The sequence below is a fragment of the Phasianus colchicus genome, chromosome 9, assembly GCF_987193195.1.
Source record: "Phasianus colchicus chromosome 9, bPhaCol1.hap1.1, whole genome shotgun sequence".
Taxonomy (NCBI): domain Eukaryota; kingdom Metazoa; phylum Chordata; class Aves; order Galliformes; family Phasianidae; genus Phasianus; species Phasianus colchicus.
Window position 1 is genome coordinate 10,853,636 of NC_143444.1, and position 18,388 is coordinate 10,872,023.

General features: G+C 39.7%; 2 protein-coding genes across 3 annotated transcripts in view; one reads left to right on the forward strand and one right to left on the reverse strand.

The window, feature by feature from the left end:
- Window positions 1-951: 951 nt before the first annotated feature.
- On the forward strand, window positions 952-3,679 carry LOC149916819 (uncharacterized). The gene has a single exon (XM_090146135.1). The coding sequence runs from the start codon at window positions 1,718-1,720 to the stop codon at window positions 3,665-3,667; it is 1,950 nt and encodes a 649-aa protein (XP_090002261.1). The 5' UTR covers window positions 952-1,717; the 3' UTR covers window positions 3,668-3,679.
- A 10,814-nt stretch (window positions 3,680-14,493) lies between these two features.
- KCNT2 (potassium sodium-activated channel subfamily T member 2) overlaps window positions 14,494-18,388 on the reverse strand; it is a 117,656-nt gene continuing 113,761 nt past the window's right edge. For both annotated transcript variants that reach the window (XM_090146133.1, XM_031595796.2), the window contains 2 exons: window positions 18,037-18,121; window positions 14,494-16,151 (listed from right to left, as the gene is read on the reverse strand). In XM_090146133.1, coding sequence (XP_090002259.1) covers window positions 16,040-16,151; window positions 18,037-18,121 — 197 coding nt within the window. In that variant the 3' untranslated portion in view covers window positions 14,494-16,039. The remainder of the gene's footprint in view (window positions 16,152-18,036; window positions 18,122-18,388) is intronic.

Here is an 18,388-nt window from a genome sequence, read left to right on the forward strand (position 1 = left end):
CACCATGGAGGAACTAACAATTACCTTCATCCCTCTCAAAACAAATTTGAAGTTATGAACCATAAACAATTCCTATACAACATGAGGCTGAGTCACAGGCCTTGTGGGAAGAGGCTGAGAGAACTGAGTTTTTCAAGCTAAAGAAGAAGAGGCAACTTTGGGGGCATCTAACAGCAGCCCCTGGTGACAACTACAGGAAGGTGATCAAGATGGCAAAGCCAGGCTCTGCCCAGTGTTTCTGGTGGGAGGATGAGACAGGGCACAGAGTAAAATAAGAGAGGCTAAGGTGATGTATAGAGCAGCCTTTTCCCTGTGAGGACAGGAAGGCAGTAGAGCTGGTTGCCCATGGAAGGTGTACAGCCTCCATCACTGGAATTGTTCAGGATCAAGCTGGACAAAGCCGTGAGCAAACTGGTCTGGGAACATTGCTGGTCCTGCTTTGAGCTGGTGCATGATCCTGTGATTCTGTGACTGTATGACTCGATATGATTATAGAAACCTACCTAAAGCTTGCTGAGGTTCTGATTGATTGCAGTAGCATTTGGATGAGAACCAAGACATTAGAGCGATAATAATTCTTCGTGAGAAGGGACTTGATTCAGGATGCTGTACCAGAGCTCCAAAAACTTGCTGATGCAAATTTTCCAATTAAGTCAAAAAAAGAATGTTTATTTGGCAAAGTTTACTGAGTGTGTCAAATTGATGTGTGTTATGACTGCACAATTAGAATAATGCACGCACTAACAAATAGAGATGTGCATCTGGCACATCTCTCTGTAGAGAACATGCTATTAAATATTGCTTTCTTTCTGTAACCCATTTTTCCTAGACTATTTCGTAACTTTTTATCTGTTCCCAGAACAACAGATTCCTTGAAAAAGTGATATCCGATTTTGTGCTAGTCATGCTACAAAAGCACTTCAAATTCATATTTTTACTGTTGAACTTGTGAGAATGTCATGGTTTTGGTTTTTTTTTATTTGATTTTCAATATTCCACATCAAAACATCATGTACTGGAATTAAAGTGTTAATGCTCTAACTCTACGTACCTATCCCTATACATTACGGAAGTCACGGGATCTGACCCTTCCGGGGGGACGGTCTCTTACTGCCTGGCAGTGGGTGCTGGAGGGTGCTTTCCTAGCCGTTCCAAGCTTTTTCAGGTTTGACTCGGTCTCGGGAACTCTCTCTCATATCTTGTTTGACTTATTAGTCTCAATTCCAATTAGATTGTATTATATTGTATTATTTTGCATTCCGATATCATAGTTAGTAAAATAAGTTTACCTCCATAGTTTGTTGCCGCTGTTTTTTTCCTTTTCCCCCTACCTTCCCATTTTGTGGGCCCAGGCGGGGGGTGGGGAAGGCAGGGGCCTACTGCCCCCTGTCACGGGCATTAACTGATCTAGTTAATTCCGTGACAGATTTTTGGTGGAGAATGCGGGCATAGCTGCCTTTTGCTTTTTGGTTTTTGCTTTTTGGCTCTTAGAACGAATCTCGCTCTCTGCTCTTAGAGAGCAGCTTCGTTAGGGAGCATTATCAGTAGTTCAGGTTTTTGTGCTGGAAAACTTGACCTTGAAAGACCAGGCGTACTGCCAGTATTCTGGGATATCTATAAACTTTGAGCACTGCTTAGTCTGAGTAGTGCCTTTTTTTCCCTTCCCCCCCCTCTTGTTAGTTTCAATTCATTAACCCTTTTTGAGCAGAAACCAGCGATGAACCCACTCTTTTTCGTGGAAACGCTGAGTAAGGGATTAAAAGCTATGGTGTTTCTCGCGACCTACTGGCGAATCATCAATGTCATCTTTACTTGTTGTGGAATGGTGTACGTATATAACTACATAAAGGCACTGATGGAGACGCCTGTATGGTACCTATATGCAATGTTTAATATGAATTTTGACTCTTGCATCCCGGATGGAATGGCTAATTTCACAAGCAACTACATCCCAAATGGAATAGCTGATTTTACAAACCACACAGTGTTCAAACCAGTTTCCAAGTTTTCCTTTTGGTTTATCAAACATTTTTCCAATGCTGAGTTAACTCAAATGCTTGTGAACGTAACGGGCGTAGCAGCCCTGTTCATATCAGTCTTCCTGAATCTATTTCTATACAGGACTATAAGGACTATGATTAAGCAGAAGGAGTCTCCTCCAAATCCAGAGAATGCTGACTGGCAGGGAATATGGAGAGATTTAGGAGAAATCTTAGAAGAATGGGGACCCACAATGTCATGGGATTTCACTCTTGAGCATCTGTGGCATCCCCAGAAACTTAGCCAGTATCTGAGACAGGGGCAGTGCGGCTTAGGTAAATCTAAGGAGGTACAACTTATTTGGGGTTTGGCTTGTGCTTACCGTGCCCTATATAATACTGTTTTGGAGAGAGAGAGTTTCCGAGCTGAGGTTCAAGCCAAAGGGGAAGTCAAATCTGATCAATTACAGGAGACACCAGTAACAATATCAGTTGCCCCTGTGGAGGGCAAGAAATGGAAACGAGTGTCCTCACGTCTAGAACGGAAAAAAGAAGAAGAGGAGGAGGAGGTGGAGGAAGATCCAGGTGAGGGGCCCTCCTCGAAACCATCAATATCAAGAAAGGCAAAAGGAAAAACTAAGAGACATGCAGAAGAGAGTGATGAAGAGGAAGTTTCTATTACTACTCGTCGGCCTCTGAAGATGACTGAAATCCAAGGCTCAAGAAAGGAATTTACACGGCGCCCAAATGAAACTATCGTTTCCTGGTTAGTTCGCTGTTGGGACGACGGGGCCAGTAGCTTGTCTCTAGATGGTAATGAAGCCCGCCAACTAGGAGCCATTGCCAGAGATCCAGCTATTGACAGAGGAATTAGTCGATGTCTGGATGGGGCTGCCTCCCTCTGGGAACGAGTATTAACAGCCGTGAAGGAAAGGTACCCCTTCAAAAGCGGCTTGAAGCCTATGACAAAAAGGTGGGATACAATTGAACAGGGTATCCAGTATTTGAGGGAAATAGCTGTGGTGGAAATGTTGTATGACCCGAACTGTGTTTTTAACGACCCACAAGGCCATGACCCTGAGAGAGTGAGAACAACGCGTGAAATGTGGCAGCAACTCACATCAACAGCACCAGCCAGATACGCCTCTGCACTATTGGCAGCATCGGACAGATACCAGGACCAACAGAGAAGCCCCTTAGTTTATGAATTGATTCTTATGCTCCAAAGCTATGAACAACAGCTACCCCCAACTCGCGCCGCCATCGCCGCCATCTCACAAATGACGGAGCAACTGAATGAAATGCGAGAGCAAATGTCTTCACTGATGAATCGTGACAAACCTGTAGAAGTATCAGAAACGCTTGATGAAGATCAGAATAGTCAAAAGAGTCTACTGAAGGAGATGAAGGAGATGATGGAACAAGTGTGGATCCAACTAACTAAAGACGATGAACCCTCCTTCTCAGGTGCAAAATCAAAAATCTCAGCTGTTAGAGGCAAACGCTCTCCAGCTCCAGGAAGGAATCCTACATCGCGACTTGCCTTGTGGCGTTACTTACGTGACCATGGAGAAGACATGAGGAAGTGGCACGACCAAGCTACTCATGTACTACGAGCACGGGTGAGAGAATTACAAAGCAGATCAACCGCCAGTGCAGTTGCTCCGGTTACCACAGGTAATGAATAGAGGGGCCCTGCCCTCAGTCAGGGGGGGGAAAGGGATAATAGAGTTTATTGGACTGTGTGGATCCGATGGCCTGGCACATCAGAACCACTGAAATATAAGGCATTGGTGGATACCGGTGCACAGTGCACTCTGATGCCCTCAACTTATGAAGGGACAGAATCAATCCATATTTCTGGAGTGACTGGGGGCTCTCAAGAATTGACTGTGTTGGAGGCCGAGATAAGCCTCACTGGTAGGAACTGGCAAAAGCATCCTATTGTGACTGGTCCAGGGGCTCCATGTATACTTGGTATTGATTACCTCAGAAGGGGGCATTTCAAGGATCCTAAGGGGTATCGATGGGCCTTTGGAATAGCTGCTGTAGACACAAACAACATTAAGCAGCTGTCTGTTTTGCCTGGCCTGTCAGAAGATCCGTCTGTTGTGGGACTGCTACAGGTAAAAGAGCAACAGGTACCAATTGCTACAAAAACAGTGCACAGACGGCAGTACCGCACCAACAGGGATTCCTTGCTCCCCATTCATAAGTTGATTCGTCAACTAGAGAGTCAGGGAGTGATCAGCAAAACTCACTCGCCTTTTAATAGTCCCATATGGCCAGTGCGTAAAGCCAGCGGAGAATGGAGGCTGACGGTGGACTATCGTGGCCTGAATGAGGTCACACCCCCACTGAGTGCTGCTGTGCCGGACATGTTAGAACTCCAGTATGAACTGGAATCAAAAGCAGCCAAATGGTATGCCACCATTGACATTGCTAATGCCTTTTTCTCCATTCCTTTGGCCAAAGAATGTAGGCCACAGTTTGCTTTCACCTGGAGGGGTGTTCAGTATACTTGGAACCGTTTGCCCCAGGGGTGGAAACACAGCCCAACCATTTGCCACGGGTTAATCCAAACTGCATTAGAACAGGGCAGTGCTCCTGAGCACTTGCAGTACATTGATGATATCGTTGTGTGGGGCGATACAGCAGAAGAAGTCTTCACAAAAGGGGAGCGAATAATCCAGATTCTTCTGCGTGCTGGTTTTGCTGTTAAGCGGAGCAAAGTGAAAGGACCTGCTCAGGAGATTCAGTTCCTAGGTATAAAGTGGCAAGATGGCCGTCGTTACATCCCGACAGATGTGATCAACAAAATCACCGCTATGTCTCCACCCACTAGTAAGAAAGAGACACAATCTTTTTTAGGTGTAGTGGGCTTTTGGAGAATGCATGTTCCAAACTATAGCTTCATTGTAAGCCCCCTTTACCATGTGACGCGAATGAAGAATGAGTTTACATGGGGCCCCGAGCAGCAGCAGGCTTTTGAACAGATTAAACAGGAGATAGCCCGTGCCGTGGCCTTAGGGCCAGTACGGACAGGGCAGGATATAAAGAACATCCTCTACACTGCTGCTGGAGAGAAAGGTCCCACTTGGAGTTTGTGGCAAAGAGCCTCAGGAGAGACCCGAGGCCGACCCCTGGGATTCTGGAGTCGGGCCTACAAGGGATCGGAAGAGGGCTACACTCCAACTGAAAAGGAGATCTTAGCTGCTTATGAGGGGGTTCGGGCTGCTTCTGAAGTGGTCGGTACTGAAACACAGCTCCTTCTGGCACCTCGACTACCAGTGTTGAACTGGATGTTTAAAGGAAAGGTTCCCCCCACCCATCACGCAACTGATGCCACTTGGAGTAAGTGGATTGCGTTAATTACGCAAAGAGCGCGGATGGGGAACCTCAGCCGTCCAGGAATCCTAGAGGTGATCATGGACTGGCCTGAAGGTAAAAAGTTTGGAACATCACCAGCAGAAGAAGTATCACGAGCTAAAGAGGCCCCACCATACAATGAATTACCAGAAAATGAAAGAAAGTATGCCCTGTTCACTGATGGATCATGTCGTATTGTGGGAAAGCATCGCAGATGGAAATCTGCTGTGTGGAGCCCCACACGACAAGTTGCAGAGGCCACTGAAGGGAAAGGAGAATCAAGCCAATTTGCAGAGGTAAAGGCTGTCCAACTGGCCTTGGATGTGGCTGAACGGGAGAGGTGGCCAATGCTTTATCTTTACACTGACTCATGGATGGTGGCAAATGCTTTGTGGGGGTGGTTACAGCAGTGGGAGCAAAATAACTGGCAAAGAAGGGGTAAACCTATTTGGGCTGCTGAACTGTGGAAAGACATTGCTGCCCGAATAAAGAATATGGTTGTAAAGGTGCGCCATGTAGATGCTCATGTGCCCAAGAGTCGGGCTACTGAAGAACAGCAAAATAACCACCAGGTGGACCGAGCTGCCAAAATTGAGGTGGCTCAGATAGACCTGGACTGGCAGAACAAGGGTGAATTATTTCTAGCTCGGTGGGCTCATGAGACCTCGGGCCATCAGGGGAGAGATGCAACATATAAGTGGGCTAGAGACCGAGGGGTGGACTTAACTGTGGATGCAATTGCACAGGTTATTCATGACTGTGAAACATGCGCCATAATCAAACAAGCCAAGAAGATGAAACCACTCTGGGAGGAAGGGCGATGGCAAAAGTATAAATATGGGGAGGCATGGCAGGTTGATTATATCACCCTGCCACGATCCCGCAGTGGTAAGTGTTATGTGCTTACCATGGTAGAGGCGACCACTGGGTGGCTTGAAACATATGCAGTACCCCATGCTACCGCCCGAAACACCATATTAGGTCTTGAGAAACAAGTCCTGTGGCGACATGGCACCCCAGAAAGAATTGAGTCAGATAATGGGACTCATTTCAAAAATTCTCTTGTAAATACTTGGGCCAAAGATCATGGCATTGAGTGGATTTACCATATTCCCTACCATGCACCAGCCTCTGGTAAAATCGAACGATACAATGGGTTGTTAAAAACAATGCTGAAAGCAATGGGTGGCGGAACATTTAAGCACTGGGAGAAGCATTTGGCAGAAGCCACCTGGTTAGTCAATACCAGAGGATCTATCAATCGTGATGGTCCTACCCAATCCAGCTCTCTACATACCGTAGAGGGAGATAAGGTCCCTGTTGTACATGTAAAGAGCATGTTGGGAAAAGCAGTTTGGGTTCTTCCAGCTTCTGGAAAGGGCAAACCTCTCCGCGGTACTGTTTTTGCCCAAGGACCTGGATCTACTTGGTGGGTAATGCAGGAAAATGGGGATGTTCAATGTGTACCACAAGGAAACTTGATGCTGGGGGAGTGCAGACAGTAATTCTATGTATATGTATATAGACGTGTGCGTGTGATGCATTTGTAATCATTTTGTTTGTTTGTATATGTATGTGTATATATATATATATATATAAAGCATGATGTAGCGATGTAGAATAAGGGGTGGAATGTCATGGTTTTGGTTTTTTTTTATTTGATTTTCAATATTCCACATCAAAACATCATGTACTGGAATTAAAGTGTTAATGCTCTAACTCTACGTACCTATCCCTATACATTACGGAAGTCACGGGATCTGACCCTTCCGGGGGGACGGTCTCTTACTGCCTGGCAGTGGGTGCTGGAGGGTGCTTTCCTAGCCGTTCCAAGCTTTTTCAGGTTTGACTCGGTCTCGGGAACTCTCTCTCATATCTTGTTTGACTTATTAGTCTCAATTCCAATTAGATTGTATTATATTGTATTATTTTGCATTCCGATATCATAGTTAGTAAAATAAGTTTACCTCCATAGTTTGTTGCCGCTGTTTTTTTCCTTTTCCCCCTACCTTCCCATTTTGTGGGCCCAGGCGGGGGGTGGGGAAGGCAGGGGCCTACTGCCCCCTGTCACGGGCATTAACTGATCTAGTTAATTCCGTGACAGAGAAATATTTAGATTCTAATCTGTAGGTGGAATAAATACACCCTTATTTAAAATATGATGCTGATTCTTAAGGCTGGCTGCAGGCACAGGTGGTTCTACTGATTAGGGAATTACAAGCAAGCTGTATGTTATAGGCAGGGAGAAGAGCAGAGGTGAAGTATTGGGGAGAAGTTTTAAGTAAATGGGAGTTTGTTAGAAGTGAATTTACAGGACTACGAAGAAGGTAATGGGTCTGAGCTTCTATGGCAGGAACTCTGAAAGGGTAAAGTTTATGTGGTGAAAATATCTAGAAATGAGGGGAAACTTTCAAAGTGCTAATGGAATGGCTTAGGAAACTGTCTGGGGTAGCATCATGCTGCTAGGAAATAGGATAAAGCTTTCTGCCTCTTTTGGTTTACGTGCTAGATCTTTGCTTCTAGAAACTGCTTCAGTGTTTTGAAGTGGTGCAAATTAGACCTGGCTTAGGTCAGCTTGTTGACTGAAGAGCTACTGTCAGCACTACCTCCATCACATAGTAGAAGTAAAAAATAAAAAAAAAATCCTTAAATGCTTTCAGGAAATGGTGAATTTACAAAAAATAAAGACCTTGATACAGATGAACACCACTCAGACATAACAAGCTACCTATAAGCTTTTTACTTAAAAGAATCCAATGAACAAAACTTTCAAGGTCTACTAGGTCTCTCTGGCTGCACTGGAGTTGCTGGCCTGGGAGACAGCTGTGGGGGAGGTTTGAGCTACATAGTTCTTTCTCTTTTGAAACCATCTTTTTATGAGAAATTCTTAATTATTTCAGAAACATTCTCACTGTTGCAGTTGCAAGGATGTTGGCAAAGTAACTTTTCTGTGTCAGACTGCTGCACTCAGGTAAGACTAATCTCAGAATATACGAACGTAAGATTACTTTCTAATTCTGATATCAGTTGATAAAAACATAATAAGTTTTGCATTCATAAAATAACTTCAATGTATCTCTGAAAAAGCTAATCAGTAACCAGATTTTTTGATTGCCTTTATAGTTGCTGGCTTGTTGTTTACACTTCTGCTTATTAGTACTGAACTAATGGGATTTTCTTTTTGACTTGGTCTCCTGACTTTTATTTGAGGGACTTCTGTACTTCAGAAGGTGTTGGAGGAGGCTATCATATTTTAGGCTAAGTTTTTTCTGTTTCAGAGCAATTCCTTGTGTAGTGCCTTGTATAGAAATATTCCATTCCACCATTTTCTAGTCAGTGCAGTTTTTTTATAATGGATGTATGTAACCTAGAAGAAAAATTACCAGTGCAATCCAATTTAAAATGTAATTTGTTGCCTCAGATATTATATTGATTTGCAGTTGTAATCAGGATTGTTTTCCAAACAGTTGTATAGCTTTTTAAGATGCCCAGAGAGAACTCATTATTTTAGTTGTTCTTAAGCTGAAATGTATTCCTCTCCCTTCTAGGCATATTAATAAATTATTTGAAGAGGTTAGCCTGAAAACTGAAGTTGTTTGGTACAGAGTAGTACTTCGTATGCCATAAGCACTGTGAGTGCATAGCGAAAGTGTAGCAAGCATCAAGAATACTGAATACCTCAAAGTACTGTGGAATATTTGAAAGTTTTGTTCATTGGATTCTTTTAAGTAAAAAGCTTATAGGAAGCTTGTTATGTCTGAGTGGCGTTCAGCTGTATTGAGGTCTTTATTTTTTGTAAATTCACCATTTCCTGAAAGCATTTAAGGAATTTTTATTTTTAATTTTTTGCTTCTACTATGTGATGGAGGTAGTGCTGACAGTAGCTCTTCTGTTGGCAATAATGAAATGATCTTGGGGTGGGATGTGGTGAGTTACATAATTCTCAAATGTGGATTAAGTATTGTTGTTCATAAATGTCTAAGAAGTCCAAGTCTGTAAAGGGAGGACTGGTAAACCAAGTGTCTATGTATATTTCTAGCTATCGTTTGTACCTGCATGTAGATGTTTTCTTTCTTGCTGAAGTTGGTAATAAATCTCTTATAGTGACTAAAGGAATTTTCTTGAAGAAACGGGCCTTGTTACAGCAAAAGTAATCAACATCTCCCTTTGTTTCCCATTGCCTCAGCTAAATTAAAAAAAAGAAAAAGCCAGAGGAAATTGTTCTTATTTTTATCTTGTGTTTGTCTACTGGAGTGTGAAACTTCTCTGCACATGATACAGCTGAGCTGCATTAGCCAGATAATTTGCACAGAGTAATTCATGTAGCTTATTAGTGGAAACACTTAACACCTGAGATGAATTGGAGGGCTACATAAGAATTTAACTCTGGAGCTTGATTGGAACCAGTTGCAAATGCTCTGGATTCTGGATGTCTTTTGCTTTAGAACACTACAGCTTATCTTTGGAGGAAGGGTACATTGTGAATGAGGCAAGGCCAAAGTCATTTGTGTGCGTTCAAAATGCATCTGTGGAAATTCTCTTGTGTTAGAAAGTGGTGTCTTGCTCATGTGTACATCGTAAGATTTTCTTCTGAAGGACTAATGTTCTGCAACTGGCTCCTGTTGTGAATCTGTTGCGTTTTTTCTTAGTCTAAATGCATTTGAGAGACAACCATAGCTCTCTTCTACTTTACCTTCAAGAGTCAGGTACAAAGTAGAAAAACTTAGTGATCTCTGCTTATTAATCTAGAGGAAAGACTGGACTTAACTACTCTTTTTTATTTTGGCAATGAGAATTTCTACTTCCAAGTAGTCTAAAGCATCAACTAGACTCATGTAATTTTGTAAAAGTGACTGGCTCAGAGTGGAGCTTGATTTCTGCCTCTGTACATCCCAGGACTTAAGACACCTAACAGGAATGCATTACTTTTGCCTCCACTTAATAACAAGGCTGTCTCCAGATTGTTTTTACTAAGTTCTGTTTTGCTGAAATGAAGGTTTAATGTTGATTTTTTTGAACACTTCAAAGGCAGACTAGTATAAATACTGAACAATAAGCAATATGTGTTCTTGATTAAAGCCTCTATCTAGAGAACAGCAGTCTGTCTGTCCAATAACTGAGTAATTAACATTGGCGCTGGGGAAAAGTTGTTGCAATAAAGCATCTCGTGGTTCAGTTGTTTTCTAGAAAAATGTCTTTTCATTGGCAGTGGATTTCCCACCTAATCGGGGAAAAAGTATGAAAAAAAATGCTAATATATCCTTCTTGTTTTGCTGTCCCAAAACTTGCAAACGTACCTGCAGATGTAGGAGGTAGCAATTATAGCACTGAGAGTTGTATTAGATTACTTTAATCACAGCTGTGATTTAAAGTATGTATATTAAAACTATAAAATGAACTTAATTAAAATAATAAATGAACTTTAATCTATGCAAACCAGTTGGATCAATAATATAACTGCTGATTCTTATGTGTATGGATGTGTATGGAAACTGTAGCTGTATTTGAAATAGTGAAATTACAAGCTGGCTAAAATCAATTCCATATTCTACTAGTTTCTGTTACTAAGTATCTTGCTTTGGGATTAATGTCTACATTCTCTAATATTTATATAGGTACCTATATAAATCAGATCTCTTTGCATTTATTGTCTTAGTTTGTGGTTATGGTGGTTTCTTAGATCATCTAAGTTTTATTGGGGCTTTCTGAAGACTGGCACATCTCCACTCTGTCCTCTATTTTCTCCTGTTTGCTGAGAGTTTTGCTGCAACTTCCATTCTTTGTTCATTGATAGCTAATATTCAGAATACTCGAGTTCATGTCCTTTAGTATACTGTAGCTAATGGGAATCTGAAAATTGAACAAGCTGACATAGATATTATACACTTAACACTTCCTAGATTATCTTGTTGAGAAAATGCATTAAACAGTACCTTATTTTAAAGAAGATAGCATTCTTATGGCATGGAATATCTCGGGTTATGTTGCTTTGCATGTGTGGAGTTCACCTAAGTGGTGACAAAAATTCTGGGTAGACAAGACTCTCCTCGGGATACGTCCTTATTCCTTTCAACATATTTTCTTTTTTTTTTTTTTTTTTGATAGTTAGATAAGGAAGAGCAGGAGAAAGTCAGCTTTTCTTGTTGACAAAGAGAATGGCAATTGCTTTATGTTTCTCCAATGAATATCTGACAGTTGTTGAGTCTGCCTTTAAGGGAAAGAAGGGAGTGAGAATAAATATCCCTTGCTCTTTATTTTTCTTTATCTGAGAAGAAAAAAAGTTTAGAGAAACTTATCCTACTTTATAGTGCTAGCAAGTATCCAAATTTTACATAATAAATTGAAAACTAGTTTGAAGAAACTTCAAATTCTTGTTTTTTACTTTGTGAAGCAGAAAGATTTTCCTTCTTAAGCTTCTTGAGTCTGTGGGAGTTCATACTTGTGTTCAACTCCCATTACTTGACAGCATCATCGCGTCACTAGTATAGACAATAATGATTTTCTTGTATAGTTTGTTAGTATTTTTGGTAACCTCTAAAGATGATGATCAGCAAGGTCTTAGTCATCTTTCATAGTGTTAATTACTTCTCTGCACTCCCTTTAATGTATGCTCTGCATCAAGCAAACGAAATAGCGGTCAAAAAGTTAAAGTGCAGTCCTTTAGACGAACATTCAATGTATGTCTGTTTTCTAGTGCATCATATGAAGAATATGCATAATATTTTAAGCAGATTTCTGCATTTATGCCTCTAGCTCAAAAATAGATTTCTAAATAATCTTGTTTACTTGATGTTATTATGTAGTACTGCTTGTTTTTATTAACTCATTTTGGGTTTTGTAATGACTGATTTATTTCAGATATCAAGTAGAATTCAGTGCATCAAAACCTCATACATCAGTGCTTCAAATGTACAAAATGTTTGTTTTCAGTACTTACTGCCTAGAAACTATGGAATTGTGTTATTTTTGGTGCATTTTATGTTACTTCAGTTTTCCTCCAAAGCAGAAACCCAAAAACTATTTATTTTGCATTTTATTGATGCAGTAGTAAACAGATGTATAAGAAGTCTTCAGTAACTTAAATACTTTGAAGTATCTGATTTGCTACAAAGGTAGGAAGCTGTGGGTGAAGGAAGTTATAACACTTTGACTTGGAAATTAAAATGAGAACTCCATTAACTCACACTACTGCAGATTTTGAGAACTCAACTTGTGTTAGTGTGTGTTCTGGAACTGGAGTGAAACAGTAAAGGAAACACAATGTATTCCACTTATTGTGATACTTATTGTGACTTTTTATTGTAGAATAAATAACATGTTTCGTCCCTTTGGAGAAAACACTTCTGATAAGGTAGTAGTTATGTGCTATCACCTTTACTGGGATTTTGACTTCCAAATTTTCTGGTAGTTGTTCAAGGAAGTGTCAGGTAAAGAGAGCATGTCTGATTTACTGTTAAGTATGAGTTACAAAGAGAAGAAAAAAGTACATACAGTTAAATATAGACTGAAATCTGCTGTTTTCTTTGATTGAGAGGGGAAAAAAAATGTTATTTGGCCATCTGGCTTCTGACGGTTTAGAATTTAATCACTTGCTTTTGTAAATGATCATAAGTTTAATCTCTGTATTCACTGAATGAATTGTCATCAAACACAACTCTGTTCAAGTCTTCTGGACCCAATGACTGCGAAGCTTTGTCATCCCTCCTCTAGCACTGAGCATGGATGTTACTGTTTCTCAACCTGGTCTCCAGTCCAGCTATATTATATTGCTGATAATCTTAGCAAGAAGCATGTGAACACAAGATTGCCTGTAGAGTGATCCTCAAAGAACTGCCTGCCGGGTCACCAAGGAATATGCGTGCTATCTCATTCAGTGCTAATGTAGAGTACTCAATATGGTTCTTGAAAGGCTTAAATCCCACTAGAATGGGGTCTGAAGATGTGCCTGGGGAAGCAAAGCTGTTCTGCTTCCAGTATGAAAAGTTGCACATCTAGAATTACAGAATAGAGCAGTGCATCATCAATGTGTTATTAGAATTGTCTCAAAAGAAGCTGCTAGCTTTTACCTTGCTCATCTTCCAGTAGAATTTGAAGAATATTCAGAAAGATTATCTTTGCTTTACTTTAGACATGCTGCAAGTTGTCTGCGCCTGTTTTTGTTTGCTTTAGCAAATCTTCTAGGGCTAATGAGCAATTAAAAATCCATCAAGTCTAGTAAATATCAAGTGCCAATAGATGCTACTGTTCCACTGAGTTATGTAGAAAAATGGATATACCTGACTACTTATTTCTACTTGTTTATAGGATGGTAAATGCCAGGCATGGAGCCCTAACTATTCTTGTGGCAGAGAGTCTTTAAATCTTTTGCTGTTACTTCAGGCAATGTACAGATAATGTCTGGATTGGATGACTATGGGATATACTATGTGAAAGGCAGAGTAGCTTGCTGGTTGTGAATACTAGGCATGTTTCTGAAATTGTTTGCCTACTTGAGGCTGTGTTAGAAAGACCTTCAGTATGAAACACAGAATTGTTCTAATATTTTGGAGAGAACATCTTATAAAACTTCTCTTTCTTGGCATTATACAACTGGAATAGTCTTCTCACTGAAAGTATTAAAAATAGATGGCTATTCATTTTACAAACACAATTGTTTCTATGTGATAGTTTCTGTGGTGCAGTCTGGACAAGATTCTGTCTAAGAGATGGTGTGAGCAATTGTTTCAATTGTTACATCCCTTTTCCCCAGAGTCCCTGGGGAAAACATTCAAAATACTTTCTCTTCAGAATTTAATAATTTAATAAATTGTGTGTGAGTAAAAACACTGGGCTCTATATAGAGTCACAGATACTATTCTGAACCCTGCTGCGACTTGAATATGTCAATACAAAAAAAAAAAAAAAAAAAAAAGCTGAGAAACTCCTCTTTTCAGCTACCTTCTTCTGCTCTTAAAAATGAGATTCTAGTGTTTGTGTGCAGACTTTCTGATTACTTTGGTCTGCTCTAAGACCTCTAATTTCTTACAGTTTAGTTTCAGAAGAATTAAGAGAAAGAGAAGGAATAATAGCAGACTTCTTATAATAGTGTATATAATAGTGTTATTTCTAATAGGAATGTGATGTGATTTTTAACGTTCTTGCAGTACTGGTAAGCATACTTGCTTGGCACTTTATTTTTCAGAACAATATCAGCTATGCTTTTTTTCCAAAAAATAAAAAGAGAATATAAACGTTTTTAGAGTGGATTTCTCAAGGGAATTCAAAGAATTATCAGTTTTGCCACTTCAGTCCACATGTCAGTTTTGTTGTAACAGTCCTATATTGATTGCGTAGCAGGATGGTTTGAACCTTAAGGACCTTCTTCCCCTTTCATGATTGATGGCAAAGCAAGAATGTTTTGAAGATCATGTACAGCTATGTTTACTTCTATGAATTCTTGACCAAAACTTCTTAGATTCTTGTATATGTAGACTGGAGATTCTGTAGCAGCTTCAGATGCTTCGTATGCTGTAGATGCTTTCTTGCGTTTTTAATGCCAAAGCCTTCAAATCCATTTAATGTAGTGTTCCATTCATTTGTGAAATAGATCATAAGCTTTTCTCATTTTCATTAAGATATGTAATTTCATATGAACAAGTATCATATTTGGGTAATATGAATTGGGTATGTTTGTAGTTTGAACAGTTGGAGTTCTGGCATCGCCATGGGAGTGGGAAGGATCTGTGGTTTTAGTTGCTCCCTAGAGAAACACTTGCATTTGGCATCATCCATTGAGTCGTCTTACTACCCACTTGATTTAGTGGATGGCAACCCTCCTTATGGCAGGTAGATTGGAACTTGATGATAATTAAGTTCCCTTTCAACCAAGCCATTCTGTGACTGACATGCTAACTCATGTTAAATGACTGATTTTTCATCTGAGCTACCACTGTTTGTAGCTTCGTGTATTCTTACCAGATTTTTGCAAATGTGAAGGGCTGCTTTTATATAATTCCTTCAAAGGTTCTGCTTCACTTGCTCTATCAACTGTTCCTTTTTGAAATGCCTCTGTGAGATATTGGGCTTCTCTGAGCCAATTTTTCAGTAGATGTGCCTCAGGTCAACCTCTACAGTGTGACTAAGCTGTGTCATCTGTAAACTCACAGAGCAAACATTCAAGTCCTAGAGGCCATAATGGGAGTGAAACGAGGCTGTTCAAATATAAAAGGGTGACAAGTTAAGCTTGAAAATTATCTCAGAGGTTGTATTCTTGGCACAAACAGCCTCTTTGGCAGCTTTAAATATTAACTTATTTTCTGCTACATACACATGATCCCTTAATGGACATCAGATAATCTTTTATGATGTATGTCGGGAGCTTATTTGCTGACATGCTGCCACCTTTATAGATATACTTAGAAGCTTCAAAGTGAAACATTTTGGAATCTCTTGCTTCTTTAATCATTTCTTCATGTTGGTTAAATCATAACAGTTTTCTGCTAATCTGAAGTTCAACTACAATGTTGAACAGGCTACAAGCTTGACAATCATTAGGAAACTCATACGAGTTTCTAGAGACCATGTTCTTCTAAAATTAGTGACTTACCCACTGTCACTTTGTTTCCAAAAACTGAATAAAATGTACCAATTAGTTTTCAAAATGATTGGAGGAAACTATATGTATTAAATTGTTAGTTTTGCTGAATTACATATCAAAGTTGTGTTTCCTCTCTGGTATCTTGTCCCACTGTATTGCAGAAGCTGTCTTTTCGGCTGGATGCTGTGTTTGGAACATAAGCCAATGGATCAGGTCGGATCAAGTATCTACAAAAAGAAATTACAATTCTTATTAAATAGACTTGGCACAAGCAAGGATTAGTAAACATACTATTGTAATGTTGTTGAAAAGTTGTGAGGAAGAATTAGACTTAATCTAGTTTCTGTTAGTTAACTTGGACAAGTTAGCAATGCCACTCACATTAGATAGTAGTTTCACGCTCTGTCTAGCTAGGCATCATCTGTATGTACTAGACACCTTAATTTTGTTTGAGAGCCCATTTGATCTTTTAGATGCATCAACTCTTTTCCTGAGCATCCACTATGGTCACCGAACACAAAAGTTTGCCCATAACTCTCTGTATTTATGCATTTGCTTTATTCATTATGCTTTGAAGAAGGGGCGAGAGTAAACTGGAGTAAATTATAAAATTTTTGTGTGGAAGCTAGGGACATACTTCTAACTAAGCTCAACAAATAAAAAGCATGATGTTGATAAACTTGGTATAGGCTGATACACTCAAGATGGACCCCTATGCTTGAGAAAGAATTTCAAGTACTTCTAACTGCTGCAAATGCTGCTTTGAGTACAGTTCATCTGTAAATGCTGAGACAATTTCCTCATATGGTAGTTCAGAGCTGAATATTATCTAATATGACTTTTAATTTCTCTGGAATTTGTGAGTAAAAACGCTGTAGAGAGAGAACAACTTGTTTAGTCTCTCCACTAATAATCCCCCTTGAGTGAAGGTGAGCTGACTGCCTAGTCAAGGGAACCAGAGAGTGAGATTGTGCCCACTCTCAAGTGTCAGGAAATGAACATACATCAAGCTTGGTAAAAAACAATGTACAGGCTAAAGTTGTTTACGTAGAGCACAACAAATCCACACTTCAAAATTATGCATTATTGATTTGCTGTTTTTGCAAAGGAGGAAAAAGGAAAGCAGGCACTTAAGTCACCTTTCTAAACTAGGTAACAGTATATGCATTTACAGGTAATATTAGTGCTCTTCATTCTGTGGACATTAATAATAGTGGAAAATTCTGTTCCAAATTATTTCAACACATTTGGAGAACTGTGTTTGCTATTTGATATAAGTTTCTATTCTGTGCTTTTCATATACCACAGTCCTACAAAGCAGTTTATTCTTGTTTTTAATATCAAGGCTAATAGTTCAAACAGTTATCTTGCTTATGAGTTGGAAGTGAGGTGGATCAACATTGATATTGGAGCACCTTGCACAGGGACATTGGAGCACATGGGATATGTTGTTGTAGCAGGGAGAGGCAAAAGAATCTACGGACAGATATACAGACATGGCATAGGACCTGAGCATGATAGTTAATTTTCTAAAACTCTTGAGCAGATTCAACTTTGGGTTCACCTTTCTTTCTTGTGTAGTCTTCAAAATTCCTTGCAAGGAAGTAGGGGTGGGGTTGGGGAGGGGGAGAAGGGATATTTCTGCATTTAGGTCCTATTATTTGTGTTCAAATAATCTTAAGCACAAATATTGTATGAGAGAAATGGTTTCTTTCTGCTGTATCATGGATTCAAAGACCACTGCAAAATCCTATTTGAAAGCACTGATTCAGAAGGTTGATCTTCTTGTTAAAATTGGATATCTTAATTATAAGCAAGATTATTAATTCTGTGAAGATATCTAGTGAACTTGGTTAGTTTTTATATATACACAGAGCAAGATAAAAGAAAATGGAGTTAAGCAGGTACCAAAAAATTTTTTACATCATCATACATAAAGAATTAAATAGATGCTTATGTATACGTATAAGTACAGTTACATGTCTATTTAGATAGAAGTCTCCATCTTTTTCATTCATTTTTCAGGTGCATGGGAATGTGTCCCCACTGCCGGAGCAGAAATATGATAAAAGAAACTTTACACTTCTTGTGACTTTTTTTTCTTTAACTTACACTATATCATTCAGCTCTAATCTTGTATCTGGAGAAGGATTGATCAGGATGTAAGAAAGGTTGTTCTGATGATCATTCATTTCATCTAGAGGACAAAGATAAATATACCAAATTAGGTTTAAAAACATATCGTCAAAGGTATAATTTGTAACAACCTAATTTTGAAAGTTTCTTTTTTGTCTCAGAGTTGTCAAATAAAATATATTAGGTGCCAAGGTAACAGTAAATAATTAGAACTATCTGATGTATCATCTCTTGAGTTATCAGCTCTCCAAACATGCTTCCTTTCTGAACGTTCTGAAATATATTCTTTTGCACTTCTTTCCAGTTACAGCAATTCTCATTACAACTC